Source organism: Perissodus microlepis, chromosome 4 (assembly GCF_051167445.1).
Source record: "Perissodus microlepis isolate ML-2025 ecotype Zambia chromosome 4, ASM5116744v1, whole genome shotgun sequence".
Lineage (NCBI taxonomy): Eukaryota > Metazoa > Chordata > Actinopteri > Cichliformes > Cichlidae > Perissodus > Perissodus microlepis.
In genome coordinates, this window is record NC_140464.1 from 14,505,243 (window position 1) to 14,523,287 (window position 18,045).

The 18,045-nt window shown below is 40.4% G+C and overlaps 1 protein-coding gene across 3 annotated transcripts in view; it reads left to right on the forward strand.

Annotated features, from left to right (window-relative positions):
• Positions 1–920: 920 nt before the first annotated feature.
• prkar1b (protein kinase, cAMP-dependent, regulatory, type I, beta) overlaps positions 921–18,045 on the forward strand; it is a 69,492-nt gene continuing 52,367 nt past the window's right edge. The window contains exons 1-2 of one of the 3 annotated variants that reach the window (XM_084925966.1): positions 921–1,069; positions 2,706–2,991. In XM_084925966.1, the coding sequence (XP_084782092.1) occupies positions 2,818–2,991 (174 nt within the window). In that variant the 5' untranslated portion in view covers positions 921–1,069; positions 2,706–2,817. Of the gene's footprint in view, positions 1,070–2,705; positions 2,992–15,771; positions 16,250–18,045 lie in introns of those variants that run through there. The other 2 variants (XM_084925965.1, XM_084925967.1) reach the window with 2 other exon arrangements.

The following is an 18,045-nucleotide window of genomic DNA, read 5'->3' on the forward strand; positions in this document are numbered from 1 at the left end:
CCAGTTCTTGTTCTCTTCAGTCATTAGAGATGTATAATGTCCAGTCATTCCACTCCGAAAAAGAACAGATCAAAATCCCAAATTACCATGACATTCATGCCCATAATGAGTTTATGTAAACTTCAGACCAGAACTGCTGATAATTAGAAAGCTATTTGTGTTGCTTGTGTACACTAGAGTCAAAAGTCAAGAGACATGACAAAGGAAAGACACAGAGAGAGGCGGAGTGAGGTAATTTATGTGTTTAACAAAACCGCCCCAACACAATAGATAATATAAACAAGTAAAAGCAAGGTATTATCAGTACTGCGGGTTTGTGAGTGCATAGGATAATCATATCACAAAAATATAATCACAATCATATAATGATATGACAATAATATGGCATGATAATATTTTATTATCAGTAATAATGAAGAATGGTGAACAATGTGGACAACAAGCAAAAATGCATGATGGAGAAGACCTTTTAAAAGTCTGAGAAAATGTGGGCGTTTTATAGGAGAATATTCATAATGCAGGACCTTTGACAGAACCAAGTGGCATTTGTTGGGGGGTTGGGCACAGAGACTAGTGTCTCAGTTTTAGATTCGGGATGGTTTCTGAGGCTTTAAATCCAGTGTTATTTAGCCGTAGGACTAATCATGTGGTGGGAAAGCATGCATATACGTCATAAAAATGTGATATTAGGCCTGTAGCTGCAGAGCAGTGAGGGTGTAACCCCAAAGACTATGATGGAGACTTTCATACTTGGAAATGAACGCCTCTAAGTAATACTAATAATACTACTACTAATAATAATAATAGCAGCACAGTTCTTTTTTGTGTGGTTATTTCCTCTAAGGGTGTTTAATCTGTAAATGCGCTGCCGCGTGCTCGCTGGCCTCGAGAGAGCGCCGCTGCGGTCGAGGAGATGACAGATTGACGTCATCGAGACTGACGCAGAGCGAGCGAGAGGTAGCGGTGAGGCAGAGGCAGCAACAGCAGCATCCCAGCTAACGAAAGGCACCTCATCAATCTCTTACCAACCAGCGAGGTGTTTTTTCCTCCACATCCTCCACAAATAACGGTAGGGACACGAGCGCGAGCAAGGACTGAACCGTGTCTACGAAATAGCGGTGGGGTGGTTTTAGACCGGGCTCGTGATGCTTTATGCTGTCGCCGTAATTCCCCCTTCGTTGTGGTTTGGTTGTCATTGTAAGGTTAGCAACTCTGGCTGTTAGCTGTGTATTGAATGCAGACGAGCAGGTGTTCGGTTTCATCACAAGCGCCACAGTTTACACAGTTAAAATTGTTCCGTGTGGACATCGCTGCTGGTGTATTTGTTGTAAATGAAGCTGCAGCCTGATGTCACCCTCAAAGTCATGCTCGAGTCTGGTTTATTATGCAGAAATAACGATACGGTTAACGTGATTTCCCTTTGAGGAAGTGATTCAGGGTAGTGAACTGTTAGCTAGCTACACCTGCCCAGCTTCCTGTCTTGATTTGAGACGTATTGCACAATTATCTGCAGTCAGACATAGGCTACTAGCATTTGTTAGTAGTCATGTGTTGTTATATAATTACCATTGCCTCCACCTGCTGAAGTATTTAGTTTCACAAATAAAGGCACTACTTTCCAGTATTTCAATGTTCAGTCATGTTTATCCGCCACGAAAAATAGGCCGTGTTCCAGTGGACCTCCATTGATAGTAAGTTAAGTTCTGTTAGATGTGTTTACATTAACTATTTTTTTTTGTCGGTTTCAATTACATTGATTTCAATTGAACTTTATTTATATAGCACCAAATCACAACAACAGTTGCCTCAAAGCACTTTATATTGTAAAGTAAAGACCCTGCAATGTTAGAGAGGAAACCCCAACAGTCATATGACCCCCCCCCCCCATGATCAAACATTGGGCGACAGTGGGAAGGAAAAACTCCCTTTTAACAGGGAGAAACTTCTAGCAGAACTGGAGTCAGAGAGGGACAGCCATCTGCTATAACCAGTTGTGGGCAAGGAGAAGAAGTCAGGAAAAAAAAAAACACACACTGTGGAAGAGCGTAATAATAATAATGGTTACATACAAAGTTGTGTATAAACACATAGTGGTGAGGGAAGAAAAAATGCTTAGTGCATCATTGCCCCTAGCCCCCAGCAACCTAGGCCTATTCCAGCAAACTGCTCTGTAGGGGTGATATAGTACTATGAGGTCTTTAAGATAAAGCACGGTCTGATTAATCAAGATCTTCTAACAAACAGACACAAGAGGTACACTTCTTTTCAACCATCTAGAAGCAGATGATAATATCCTCTATCTTTAGAATCTGTAACTTTATATTCTAAACACAAATGTATATTTTTAGGACAAACACTTGAAAATTGTTAGTGGCAGTAATAACAAGATCAGATTGTCTATTTTGGGCAATCTTCTAAATTAAAACATTCTACCTAGTTCTACAACTTATAGATTTGCTTTGTTATTTATACTTATATTTTGTTTAGTAAAGGGAATAAACTGGCAACAACCTCTGTTGTCACAAAACGTCATACCTTGCTCGCAGGGTTGCCTTTTTGTGCAAGAAGCATAAAAAAAACTGGTGAAATTTTAAGTCACCTGCTTCCCACGATCTATTCCCCCTCCAAATCTCTCCCCTGTGCCCGTCATATCTCATTATACACTCCTCATTTTACCCCTCCTTCTATTTTTCTGCTCTCCTCAGCCCTCTTCTCCCCCCGCTACATTGTTCTCCCCGCTATCCTCCTCTGGCTTCCCTGCCCTCCTCTCATGGTCCACCCTGTTTCTCTCCCACTGCCACAGAGATAAAAGATAAGATGGCCACCTCCTCCTCCACTCTGGAAGAAGACGAAAGTTTGAAGGGCTGTGAAATTTTCGTGCAGAAGCACAACATCCAGCAGATCCTCAAAGAGTGCATTGTGAACCTCTGCATCGCTAAGCCTGAGCGTCCTATGAAGTTCCTGCGGGAGCATTTTGAAAAGCTGGAGAAGGTTGGTGATGACAAAGTTTTGAGAGTCTCTGTGTCTAATGTGTGGAAACTGTTTTTTTTTTTGAATGGGGTGACTTTGTGTTAATTGTGATTGTATTACGTGACATGCGCTTTTCCTGCAGTGTAACTCTATTTGTGGATAATAATGATAGTAATGTGGCTGGTTTGAATGAAGTACTCTTAAGCTGAATCACATAAGGTGGAATTCTTTTTGAAATCAACATCTTCTGTAACTTGCTGGTATTGTATGTGTTTGTGAGGAAAATACACCTTCTTTTTTGGCCTCCTAATTTGTTACATTACATCTGCTCACCCAAGGTTTGTACTACTGTATGAATACGTCAGTACCATCCCAGTTAGTTAGAGCATTAAAAACAGACGGTGCCCAAATTATTATCTTGGACTTTTCATTTTCCATCTTATAATAGGAGAATCCATTAGGGAATGCAAGAGGAGCACCCAGTGTCCCGCTTGCGGACTCAGACAGCAGACTTTTTGTATTTGCCCATCTCACTCTCTCAGTCTGTCTGTCTCTAAGCAGGGAGACAAAAGAGATGGCACATCCATTAAAATATTAGAGGAGAGTTGGCTGTTTTTGAATACAGACAAATGAAAGATTAGAGCTAGAAAACAGGTTAAAACAGGGGGTAATCTTTGTAGCTCAGTCCCTGTAGCTTAAACGCAACGTGACTGCTCAGTATGTGTGTGTGTGTGTGTGTGTGTGTATGCATCTGTCTCTTTTCATTTTTAATGTGTTGGCTTCTGCTGGCACTAGTACAGCAGTAAGATGTTTTTACAAAAAAGTTGCTTCCTTAAGTCTTCCTTTATTTATAAGACGCTTGTTGAGTTAAATTAACTGGAAATTTCTAGGAAGCACATAAAAATAAAAAAGTTCAAATGTTTCAACCCTCTCTGAAGTGTCATACCTCAAATGCAAATGAAGCACTCTCCAAACTAGGGAATATTTTGGAGCATTTAGCTTAAATGGATGTACTTTCTTGGTGTTTGGCTTCGATCATTCGGAGAATCGTGCGTTTGGGCAGTTCATTCATAAGCAGATCATAGGATTTGTGTGTTTGAACAATGGGCTTTACTCTTACAAGTGGTTCATTAAGATGTGTTATTTGGGACTGAAGGCTATTAATGGTGGTCTCAGGAGGGCTTTGCTTTAGAAATGCATTTCCAACAAGAGAAGTTATCGCGACGAGAGATCAGATAGAGCTGATAGTGATTCTCATCATGCTCATGTCCGGGTGAAGGTATCCATCTTTCTTCTGTTGGTATGTTTGTGTGTGTGTGTGTTTTGCACTGTCTTTGTAAGAATGACTGGATTACACTTAATTCTAAATGCTTGACTAAAAATTTCCCCTCACATTCAAGAAAATGTCTTGTGTTCAGTTGGTTATTACCCTGACTTGTTTTTTTTAAAATCTCTTTTAATACTATAGTTTTAATCTTTAGGACTGAATCAACAACAATGACAAAAAAGTTCAAGGTCAAGCAGGGCTCTTTAGCTTGTATGTCCTGAAATTGTTGGTGTATTTGCGTCTTAAGAACAAAGAGCAGCAAGTTGAGGTCAAGCAGCGTTAGAGTCAAAACGAGAACACTGTTGATATTAGAGCTGCTGCTGGTGTTGATGGGGACTGTAATGCTGCATAGCCAGAGAGGCAGCATGAATACAAATCAATATGATAGAGCTCAGCAGAAACAAGCTGTGTGTATCCTATTACAATAACAACCTATCATGTTAAGAAAAGACATACTGCACAGTGTGTAAGAAATAGGGATACATTTGACATGAGTGTTTTGTACATGTTTTACATCATTAATAAGTATGTGATCTAAAGTGCTATTCTTCTTAGAGGGAAAGAAATATGAAAGAGAATTATTGTAATACCTAAATAGTGAGCATAGAAAAGAGGATATAATTAATACAAGCTGTAAAAGTGGCTGGATGGAGTAAATGCATGCAACATGCAGGACTGTATGAATGTATACAGTCATTGTGAATGACAGGAGCCTTGAGGCGGCTGTTGTTGTGATTTGGCGCTATATAAATAAAATTGAATTGAACTATACAGTACATATTCATCAAAAGTCTTTATAATAAGTAAGGGTGTGGGTAAGAAATATATACAGCATAATATTGAAATATTTTGAATGAAAATACTACGTTTTCTTAATTAAATTAAAATACTCTGGGGATACTAAGTGTATGAGATGAGCCTTCTTGTTCAATTATCCTGAGATGATGCTAGCTGGGGAACTATTGAATTGGCTCAACAAAAAGCTATCAAACACTGGGCACACTTAACTTGACAAAGCTACCTTGTAATACCGAGCAAGCTAAGTGCTGAGTCCCAAAAGTAAAAATAGGATAGCAACCTCCTTGCGTTAGCAGAAAAATTGGTGGTTGCCTGGTGATTATATTATACATTCTGGGACTGATTGCAACCTGTGGTAAGTAAATGGTTGCTCATTGCTTGAGTTATCACAAAGCGATTGTACAGGTTGCTTGATAGGAGGCAACCTTTCTGCAAACAATCACAGTCTGACTTGGGTTGGCTGCTATCATCTTCAGAGGGACGGTCCAAGATTTGCAAATAATTATCTAATTTATAAATGCAGACTGACTATCAACATGTTGCCATTTATATCAATGAGTACAACATGACTCAGCAGCCTGCCAGCTGGTTGTAATCTGGTTATATTTCTGTAGAACGGGAAGGCAGCTGAGCACAACTGTAATAGTTAAATGTGAATTTCTGTTAAGTGTGAATTTCTTTCTGTGCACACAGCAACATATATGTGGTTTTTGATGTTTTATCACAGGTAATTGCTTTATCATCAGAAACAGATTGCATGTAATTACCAACTTGATCGACAAAGTTTAACAGTATTGTCAGAGCTGTGGGTTACATGCAGCACTTGACCAACTTGCAACCATCTTTGGACTTTCATTATAATATAAGGGAGTAGAAATTTCCCACTGTTCAGTCCTCCCCACTGCAGACCAAGTGTTTTCTGCAGCAAACATCCGATATTATAATTAAAACCAATATAGCCTGACTGTTCAAATGATTGTAAAACAAAAAAACAATATTTAATTTCTCTTTACATGACAGACGGTTTAATTTTTTGAGGAAAAAGGAAAAGTGCCTCAAAATCAAGAAGATACCAGTGATTTTTACATGTCTTTTACATACATGTTTTCTGTCAATGTGAACTTTAAATTTTAGAATTTTTTGACTACTCTAGGGTTGTGTTTGTGAGGTTCATGTGTGGCAATTACAAGTACATGGCCCTGTGATCATTGGTTATCATTGTGTAACTGTGTGCAAGGTCAAAAAAGCATCTTTGTACAGTAACAAGCATATATTTTATTGCTCTAGCTGCAGTAGTTGAATTGTTATGTTGTTGAATGTTGGTCTGTGAAATCACTCGGTGTAAACAAGTGGTTCGAACAAACAAAAAAACTGCAGACTTGCAGTCCTCTTTCGCCGACAGTTGCCCAACATGGTTCCAGTCAAGCCATCCAAATCTGTGCTTGTGCTGTGAGGTCAGTCATTTGTGGAACTGAAACAGGCCATGTTTTGGTGACCCAGTTATCTGAGAGGCTTATTGTGTTTCTTTTTTTCTTGCCCACTGTAACTTTGAGGACAGTATTTCATTCAACAAGCCATATCCATTTAATCTGAATTTAGGGCTGCCTTTCTATGTTTGCTAAAAATATTCATCTTCATGTTTCAAAGTGGACATTTTTCACAGCAGAAGGCCACAAACAGAGGTAGAATATTTTAAAAGCTAAACAAATACAGAAATTGAAATATTTTTCACCACCTGCAGTGTCTGGTCCCTGATCAGGCAGCCTTTTAGAGCCGAATGCTTTTGCTGCAGATAATAGAAAAAACCCCTTGCCATGCCATCTTTTGGCATATTTCACCCTCCCTGATTGCGTGTTTCTTTGTCTTCTCTCACCACCAGTTTGTCAGCACTCCTCGCCCACTAGAGGCGGTAACCTAGGCAACAATAGTGGATAGAAGGACTGTAGTCGATCCTGTGTTCAATAAGCTCTTTTATTCACAAGTTTATCCCCTTTGTCCTCTAATGTGTCCACTTTTTTTCTCTTTTTGTCTCTGTGCCAATTAGATCACTGGGGTATTCATTCTCCTCTTTTTCCAGACCTCGTCAGACCTAACCTCATATCTGCAGAGGATCAGTTTCATACAGCACAGCAATCTTATCTGGAAAATCTTTTCTCTGTTATCTACTCTCCTCTCTTCTTCTTTGGTGTTGCTTTCTTTCTTTCTTTCTTTCTTTCTTTGAGAATCACACAAAATCATTAGTCTGACAAGTTTGTTTCTGACTTTTGTTTTGATGTAATAACACATCTTTTGTTCACAGCTGACATTGTGAATGTGGAAATAACAGCCATCTCTCTCCCTTTCATCCTGTCTATTTATGTATGGTAATGATGCCTTTGATCTCTACAATAGTAGCTTTGGATGGTGTTCTCATCTGCCATCTCTATGAGCTCAGCTTAATGTGTAATTGGAGAGAAATGAGCTTAATTTTTGGCACATAGTACAAAAAGACAAAAGATTATTTCCATGCCACGTTAGCTGACATTTTTCCCCCTGTTATTTAATAGAAATAGGTTAGATTTGTTTCTTGTTAACACAGAAAGCTATTATAAGATTACCAGTCTTTTGACATTAGGGCTCCCAAACAGTGATTAAAAATAATTACTTTCTAATACAATGGGCTGATTGTCCTTTGTGAGAACCCGTAGAGAAGTCTATTTTAGATGGTTAAATGAATGCTGGACTAACCTAGAAATCTCATGAGTCTCCCAGGTTGCAGGTCTGTCTGAAAGCAGCACTTTATAATTGTGCCAGGAGATAATGTGTTAGTGTGAATTTATCACTTAGAATGAAACGGGCAGCTGGAAGCACAGATGTTTTATTAAATTTGTTACGTTGAATCTTCACTTGGCTTAATAGTGTTTTTTTTTTTTTTTTTTTTTGGCATTTTTGGTGCAACTGCTGTTGCTGGCTTTGTTTAACAAACATCCAATATGGAACACCTGGATATCTTCACCCTTTCTCCTTTACTTTCCATGAGAACATATTTGATGACTTAGGTTGTGTCTCACTCATACTTGTGCAGTTCTTGCTGCAGCCATGTAGGAGTCAGTGCTTTGATCTTTACATAACATGCCACCTGTGCTGGCAACTAAATGTTCAGCACAACGGCAGCCATGACTCCTCGACTCCATCTGTATGTCTGGCATGTAATCACTCATGCCTTAGCACTGTTCTGTTAACTCTTATTTTCACATCGTATAGCAGTTTCCTTGTTGTGGTTTTCATTTTTATTGTTATTATATATTTATTTATTGCAGTGCCTATTAATTGCAGAACATCTTCTGTCTGATTATGTGTACCTCTTTGTTGTTGTTTTTGTGGTAAATCTTGTTGTCAGAATGACTCATCATGCATTTCTACGAAAAAGTATTTGACCTCCTGGTTCATTATTTTTGGCATATTTTTCAGACTTACATTTCAGATCAGTAAACAAATTTTAACATTAGACAAAGATAACACAAGTTAATACAAAATACAGTTTTTAAATGATGGGGTAAAAAGCTTATTAAGGGATAAAAGCTATGAAAACCTATGAATTCAATCAGTTAGGCCTGGGTAGGTTTGGATAGCTTTTTATTCCCCTTAATGAAATAAACACTGATTTTAAAATAGTGTTTTGTATTTATTCGCCTTATCTCTGTGTAATATTAAAATTTGTTTAATAATCTGAAAAATTTAAATGTGACAAATATATTTGTCTCACACCTCACACTATCGTTTTAAAGGGTTCTCCTTTCCCTGTTGCCCCTCATTATTTGATTTTTTTTCTACTTTTCTTCTGTCTTGTATCATCAGACATCTACTCTTGGTAACCCTGCAGAGGACTCATTGAAATAACAATAAATTTAGGTATATTAACCCACTATATTTATTAATTAATTTAACTTTTGTTTTTTAATCTCATCGCAATGAGAGAACAACATCATCATCCATGTTTGATCTAAGCGTGGACAACTTGCCCCTATTTTAAAAGTGTAGTTGCAGCCAACCAGCTAACTTCATCCCTTCCTTTCTTGAGTTCCCTCCTGGTTAGATCATGATTGTGGTCGTCCTTCTCAGTGAATCTCTCTTCACACATCTGACAAGCTCTCTCTTGCAGCTTGGACTGCATATCGTGATGTTAGTGTTTGTTCAACAGTAGGAGATCTGATTCATTCAGTTTTAATTAGCCTCCAGGCGTAATTGTTTCTTTGGATCTTAGGGCTTCTAACTTGTAAATGTAAATTAAACACAGGCCTTTTAGGCATTAAATTCATGTGTTTTTGATTTGAGCTGTTTTTGGCTGTGTTAATATAAGCTTTGAAACATGCATTAAAACAAAAATCTTTTCTTTTAGGAACAGAAGCTGATTCTGGATTGAGAAGTAATGTGATATTTGTATCTCTTTGCAAAGGGGCTAGTGTTGCGATGATTTTTCATTGCGTCATCGTCATATGTCAAGTAAAACAAACGTGCCACATCTCTTTCAGTTTGCATTATGAGAGAGAGTTCCTCACTCTCTGTCATTGGATCAGTCAATCAGTTGCTGTCTCCCCTTCCTATGTAAAATGAGAAGGCTTTCAGTGCTGTTGGCCATTCAGCTGTCACCAGAACCTATCATAATAACTCCACCAGTCCCTTCGAAGGGCTCTGATTGACAATTCGTCAGAAGGGTTTGACTGTTTGTTGAGTCTGCTGAAAACATTTAGAGGAGTATTATGAGTAGCTTTGGATCATCTACCCTATCATCTGCTTTCCTTTTTGTTTCTTTTACTTTGCCCCTGCCTTCATTATATTCTTTTTAAGATCAGTCTCCATTTGTGTAATCAAGTTTGATTGCACTAGAAGTGGGTGGATCAAACTAAGTATTGATAATACCAATACCAACACTGATATTTGATTGATACCAGATCTATACTAGCGCAAAAGCCCAGTTTCAAAATACATAAAAATCTAAAAGTTGTGTTTTTTTGTGTTAACTAGTTTTATGGAAAGTAAAAGTAGAGTATTAATATCGGCGATACTGTTCCTGTATTCACTTGGTATTGGATCGATACAAAGTTCAACCAGCCTAGAAAGTTCAATCCATTTCAGCATCACAAAGAATACTATGTGCCATGTGTGTCAAGAAGTTCTAAAGTTTTCCATCATAGGCGTAATTAGTACCTCCAGCTTCTGTGTTCATTTGTCACCACTATGTTAAATGGAGGGTACTCTGTCAGATCAGCCTGGCTTTCGTGCACTCACCTGGACTTAAACCTCCTCCTATCTACCTCACCCTGGTCCCTGACAGGTAAGTCGGACCCCCAGCCCTCACTTTATGATGGTCCTTCTTTGTCTTCTTTTACCTGCCTTTCACCTTCACTTTTCCTCTACCGTTTTGTGATTTCTGCAAAAGACGTTATTTTCACAAGGTTCACATGCTTATTTCAGTAGTTAGTCAATGTTACATTCAGAAATATGACTTGTGAAGCAGTCATTTCTTTGCTATCACTAAAAATGGCTATCATTACTCAGGATATTGTTTGTTTTTTTTTCCAAAGAAAGTCAATTAAATTCAATCAAAAATATATGTATCTCAATTTTTGTCAATTGACTGGAGTTTTAGCTGCAAAAGATCCAGTTTTTAATTTGGACTTAAGCTGCATAGTTCAGTCTAAAATACTAAGTGTAGTATAAGATGACGGTACTAACATAATGGGGCTTAGATGTGCATGCAGTGCTGAAAAAAAAAATGTGTAATGACTCTTTCACTGTTGGGTATCTTTGTCTGCAAATCCAGGAAGAATCAGTAGAATCAGTAAAAACATTTATAGGAATGTGCAGTATTGCTAAACCAGAAAGAATATCATGAGAAAATTTTGTCACTACTCAGTGATGAAAATACTTATGAGCCCCTGAAACGAGATCCAGGAAGTGGCTACAGGAAGAGGGTGATAGACTATCTGAAGCAGTTAGAACAAGACAAGTCTATTGACCGGACTTTATACCACAGGCTATACCCAGTGTTGGGGAGTAACGGAATACATGTACTGCCGTTACGTATTTAAAATACAAAATATGAGTAACTGTATTCCGTTACAGTTACCGTTTAAAAAGGTGGTATTTAGAATACAGTTACTTTGTTGAAATAAATGGATTACACGGCGGTACTTTCCTGTTTCATATTGTGGCGGGTCAGGACTGTTTTGGTTTTGTTTGACAGCCACGTTCTGTAGTTCCAGGCAGCAGCGTTGCGGTTGCCATGGTTACAGGGTGACGCTCTCGCTCTGCGTGTTTCCTGGGTGAGAGAGCGCCTTTTTGTTGTTGTTGTTTTGCTAAGCTAATAGGCAGAATGCAGAATGTAGCATCATGGGCAGTGTAGTCCGTGCTGCAGGGAGAATGGACTGCCATACTCGTTATGTGTCTGTGAGCGAGGTGGGAGAAAAAGGAGAGTCGAAAAGTATGAGTTGTCATCGAGCAAAAACGGGAGCTGGAAGCATGTAAATATAATAATAACCACTGCAGCCAAGAAGAGTGCCTGACGAGCCCAGTTGTAAGTAAGCTATTAAAACTCGACTGTACGCTTTGTTCGTGTTTTCCTCTGAAACAATAAGTTCCGTTGGAGCAGCCTTTCAACGCCTCTCTGTCTCTCGTAAGCAGAGTTGACCCACACAACAAAGTAAAGCTATTTTTTGGCTACGAGCCCGACATGGAACCCGTATTAGTCAGAGGTCCCTTTACTACGGTTCGGAGCCGCGGACCTTCAGTAATAGTAATAAATCACACAGCAATAGTACATTCACGTAGTTGTAAAATGCATGATAATATGTTAAGTAATCCAAAGTATTCAGAATACGTTACTCTCATTGAGTAACGTAACGGAATACGTTACAGAATACATTTTAGGGCATGTATTCTGTATTCTGTAATGCAGCGGTCCCCAACCTTTTTTGCGCCACGGACCGGTTTATGCCCGACAATATTTTCACGGACCGGCCTTTAAGGTGTCGCGGATAAATACAACAAAATAAAACTAGTACCGGTACCGAAAAAAAGAAAATTTATTCATAACACACGTGAAAAGACCAAGGAAAACCGAGTAAACGATAAAAACGATAACAAAATAACGCTGAAAACCGATAAAAAACCCTGAAAACCATACATTTCACACCTGAGCCTCAACTCTCGCGGCCCGGTACCAAACGACTCACGGACCGGTACCGGTCCGAGGCCCGGGGGTTGGGGACAGCTGCTGTAATGGAATACATTTTAAAAGTAACCTTCCCAACACTGGCTATACCCAGGGGAGTATACACCAAGTCTGTATGGTTTACCGAAAATACATAAACAAGGTGCACCTTTAAGACTGATTGTCTGCATGATCAACTCTGTCACCTATAACATCTCCAAGTTTCTGGCTTCGATCCTCAACCCGCTGGTGGGCAGCTCTGAACACCACATCCAGAACATCCTGGATTTTGTTGAGAAGGTGAGAGATGTCATTATGGAGGCAGATGAAGCCATGGTCTCGTACGACGTTTCATCTCTCTTCACTTGCATTCCAGTCACGGAAGCGTTGGAGGTAGTCCGTAAGAGATTACAGGATGACACCAACCTCAGCAACAGGACCACTCTCAGCATCGACCAAGTGTGTTTGCTTTTGGAACTGTGTCTTCATTCCACCTACTTCACATACAAGGGTCAGTTCTACAGGCAGAAACATGGGTGTGCCATGGGCTCCCCAGTTTCACCCATCGTGGCCAATTTGTACATGGAAGAAGTGGAAAAGAGGGCTTTGCTATCCTACCCTGGAACACCACCAAGCCATTGGTTCAGATATGTGGATGACACCTGGGTGAAAATCAAACGTACCACAATTCACGGATCACATTAACTCAGTGGACCGACACATCAAATTCACCAGGGAGGATATGAAAAGTTTGACTCTCATCATCCACTGGAGCACAAACTGGGTGTCATCAGGACGCTACAACACAGAGCGAACACCATCCCCACTGACACAGTGGCCAGGGAAGCAGAAGAACAGCACATCAAGAAGGCCCTGAGTAAATGTGGTTATCCCAGCTCGACTTTTGTCAAAGCTGGAAAGGCGCCTAAAGAAAGCTCCAGCCGATCCAGGAGAGAAGGACAACCGCTGCCCAAGCGAAAACCTGTAGTGATCCCATATGTGTCAAGAGTATCGGAGCAGTTGAGACACATTTTTTCTAAACACCGGGTTTCTGTGGCTTGGTCCACTCCAAGGATCGCGTCCCCCGACACAGAGTAACATAGTGTACGCTGTTAAGTGCCAGGAGGATTGTCAGGATTTATACATCGGGGAAACCAAACAACCTCTGGCGAAGCGGATGGCACAACACAGAAGAGCTACCTCGTCAGGCCAGGACTCTGCAGTCTATTTACACCTACAGGCCAGTGGACACTCTTTCAATGATGAGGATGTACACATCTTGGACAGGGAGGAACGCTGGTTTGAGCGCGGAGTCAAGGAGGCCATTTACGTGAAAAGGGAAAGACCATCTCTGAATCGAGGAGGGGGCCTAAGGGTACATCTTTCGCCATCTTACAATGCTGTGATTGCAGCCATTCACCAACTCTCTGTGAATGGTACTCATGGCCATTGATCAGTGGTCTTTGATCAGCGGGTTTTGGTCAGTGGTTGTTGATCAATGGTCATGAGAATTTGCATAATTAAGATTAAGGAACTGACCTCCCAGCCCATTGTTCCTTCAGTGGGCTGGTTTCAGTCATTATGCAAATGTACTGTTTATAAGATTGGGGAAACCTGCAGTCAGCTGAGACTGAAGAACTCACTTGGGTGAGTGACGAAACGTTTCTCCCACAAAACGCTACGTCCAGATGAACAGAATCAACTTTTGGAGATTTACTTTCCTGTATGATTGAGAATGCATCAAGACATTTATAGGAATTATTTCAGTGTATAAGCACAATGCTGCTAATCTAGCAGTTTTGTTTTAGAGTTTAGATTTAGTTTTAGGGCTGAGGTCAAAATACCTGTCAGTTCAGGATGATGGGTAGATTTTTAGGGTTAAGATTAGAGAATGAATATAGACAATGAAGAGTTACCGTTTAGACAGCGAGACAAGTTTGTGTGTGTGCTGCAGTGATAAATCGAGTAAACATCTTTTCATTGCATTTGCACACCTAATACAGCAGTGAACTTTCTGCCTATTGTACTGTTGTAATGGTGTGAACAGAGTGATGAGTAGACTGTTAGCTCCGCTGGTGGATCAGCTCTGCATGCTTCATTACCTGTGTGTGTGTGTGTGTGTCTGTGTGTGTGGCACTTTGCTGTTTTTGGTTCACTCGCATGTTTTCAGTCCCAGCAGTGGCGAGTAAAGCTGTCTGATATCGGACCAAAGGTGGCTAAGGTAATTGCTATGTCTCTTTTTCTCTAACTAATAGTGTTTGTGCAGTTTTTGCAAGAAGCATGATGGGTGGTCTCCCGGATGTGTGATTAATTACTGGTTAGTCAGAGCACTTCAAATCAGGGTTAGTCATATTTTTTCCATGTATACTTGGTGCAGATTGGTTCAGGGAATAAACAAAGCAGTTTGAACTACGTTAAAATGAGTCATCATCTGCAAATTAGTTTGAATTGGAATTGATGATGGCTTTAATAATGATAGGGAGTTTACATGGGACGTGTTTGTGTGTGCATGTGTGGGATTGGATTTGTGTCATCTTTTGTCTGTGGCTTCATTCTTTAATCTCTGACCCACAGTCACTAATGGAAAGCCCACTTTATAAAGAGCTTTTGTGTCCTGCTTACGCCTGTGTCCTCCGTCTCCTCTCCTCTCACTGCCCCGTCCTATCTCTCTGGCAAACATCCGCTGATGATGACGCAGGCAGAGCAGAGGAGAAAAGGAGGGAGTGTGAGTCTGATATAGGGCAATAGCACAAAATCTAGAGTAGAAAATGCTATGTATTGGTGAATAAAAGTAACAGATCTGAATGCAGGATATTAATCATGTATTGGTTTACTTTTTGAATGACAAATGGATTACTATCCTAGGTCGAAAAGAAAAATAGACTGAAGATGCGTTTTGTTTTGCTGCTGTACATAGCCCTGCATAGAGTACTTTAGCTGCTTTGCCTGCGTGTTGCTAGAGAAGGGCTCAACATTTGTCTCTTGCAAATGCTATTAGCTCGCAATGAACTAATGAAACTTGCTGTGTAGGCAGCAAAAGTAGACTTCAAAAGTCATACTAAATGTGTTTCTTGCACCCTTTTAATGGAGCACTGGAGCCACAACAATACAAAGACTTGTTGGAGCCAGACACAAAGTCCTCACTTGATTAGTGACCCTCTGACCTAAAAGCACGTGGGCAAAGATTGAAAAACAAAGCAGTACAACTGCAGAACACTTGCACACATGGGGATTGTATGGGATGATTATGCATCCCTGTGGGAATGTTTGAATCCATTCATTGGTGAAAAACTCAAGCACACCATTTGGTCATAGCAGAATTCCATCTTGAAGAGTGTGACGTTTTCCCTTCTGTGATCTGATTCACCATAGATGTGCAAGCGAGTGAGCGAAAGCGAGAAGGCGTCAGAACTGGTGTGTACAAAGGTGTGTGAGCCACCGTTCCTTCCTGCTCAGACTCACCAACTATTCAGGATGCTCGCAGTACCCAGTTGTCATAGTGACGGAGTATAGCAAGAGGAGACCGCTCATTGCGCCACCTGATTGTGCGTGCGAGAGAGCAAAAGCGAGCGAGAGAGGGAGAGAGAAAGAGGAAAGCAGAGACAGAGAGCTGCGCAGGACCAGTGAAGAGAGAAGCTTTTTGCTGTGATAAGTGTTTTCATCAATAGACTTGTTTTTTGGCTGCTGTGTCGCGGGGATTGCAGACATTTTGTCATTTGCACGCTATCACTTTGTCTCGCACACTACTTGGATTCTCTGCTTACTTGCATGCAGACAGACACACACAGCAGTTGCTGTGCTAGAATGGCAAGATGCTGATGCATTGTGGCATGTGTCTCAGGTGTGCATGAGATGGGGATCAGTGTGTGCTGATACCCATGCACACTTTGACTTGATGCCGAGTGCCTCTGACAGGCTACGGGACTCATAGCCGGCCAGGCCAAGGGGCCCTCCATGCCATGGTAAATATCTCTGATTACAAACTGAACTCTAGTTAGCCTCCTGAAGCTAATCTGTGTACCTAATTGAGACTGAAACAAGTAGTTCAATTCCATAAAAGCCTTTTTGCAAGGTAAAGGTGCTTGCCCACTGCCTTGTTTGAGTGAAAGTGTGTGCATTTAGGTGGCTGTTAGTCACAGACAGCAGCAGATTAACAGTGTTTGCTAGTTCATGATTCTGTCGAGCACGTTTGTGCGTAAGTGTTTGTTTCGGCTCTGTAGAGGATGCAGTGTGTTACCTGATTGCAGATCTCGCCACCTTGATTAAGCTCAGTTTGGAAGCTCTCCTCCCGGAGACTGCCTGTGCATGTGTCTGCAAGGTTATGTGTGTGTTTATGTGTTTGTGGCTGTATGTGTGCTCTGAATCTGCTCTCTAGTTCTGCTTCTCTTCTCCTCCTCCTGCTGGCTGTGTTCCCGCAGGCAGTGACTCTGCGTAAGCAAGAAGCGCATGTATGCGTGTGCACACCGGAGTGTTTTGCTTGCTTTTCTAACTCACGTGTTGGCATGAGATTTGCATCATCGTACTGTTTTGTGAAAGTGAGCAAAACATGAATACGAGTAAGAGGGTAATGGAGTCAGGCAGGAGGGGGAGTCGAATTGGGGGATGTTAGATGAAAGTACACTACATCAAAGGCTGAGTCAAAGTCTGAGCTAATGAATAACCTTGAAAACAACTGTTTAACTAGCTAGTGTTTTCTAAAATTGTATTGTGGATGTGTTGCCGTTGCAGATTTCATGATATTGTGCTGTTGTAATTATTGAAATAGTTTAGGAAGTATGTACAGAGAAGTGCTGACTTGTGATTTGACAGGTTTGAGTCTCCGTTTTCAGCTAATATGACAGTTTTTCACCATTACCTATGCTCTCCATCCCTTTCTGTGGCATTTTCTTTCTCTCTGCTGCAAGTTGTCTCTTGTCCTCTCTCCCCTTGTCGGTTTTTGACTACAGTGAATTGTCAGTAAATTTCTGCTCCCTGCATTCACTAACATTCTTACTCCTAGCTTACTTCCAGGTCTTTTTTCTTTTTACCTGTCTTCAGATTTGCAGCAATCATTTCATCTGTTAAACAGCAGATAATAGTCAAAAATGCATATTACAGTGCACTAAAGTGAAAAGTGCAAAACTCTATTTTTACTGAAGTCCTTGAAAAGCAAAAGATTAAATCAAATGTCGCTTTAAATTTTCATTTTTGTTGGGTGATTGAATCAGGTCATGTTTTGCTCAACACAGTTACAAATAGGCTTGGAAGAGAGACCACCGACGCTCTGAAAAATCTGTTCTTACAGCAGTTCTCTTTCTGTTTATATCTTGTCTGTCTGGTGTTTCTGTACTGCAGTGTGAGAGTGCCACTTCTTGCCACGTTTGCCTGTCTGGAATCTTGTCTCTCTGAGACATCTTTGTTTATTTCTGACTGCACAGTGGCAATGCACTGAACTAGCAAACAGAAGAAAGCCCCAAATATATATATAAAAGAAAACGTGTCATAGATATTGTTACTGCACCAAAACATGGGTGGTGAATAATACTGCTGTCAGCTCAGTTCTTACTGTGCTACTAAGTGCGTTAATGCATGAAAATCCACAGATTCACACCAGCCATTGTCAGTGTCTGTGCAGGAACGAACAAAGCAGTGGATTTTTGCTACCTTTGCACAAACTGTTTTCCCATTTCCCTCGTCTCAAAGCAGTCTCACATACTAACAAGCGTTCAGTGGTTTGATTGTGTACTTATGCTAACGTGTTAGTCAAGTTTGCAATCAA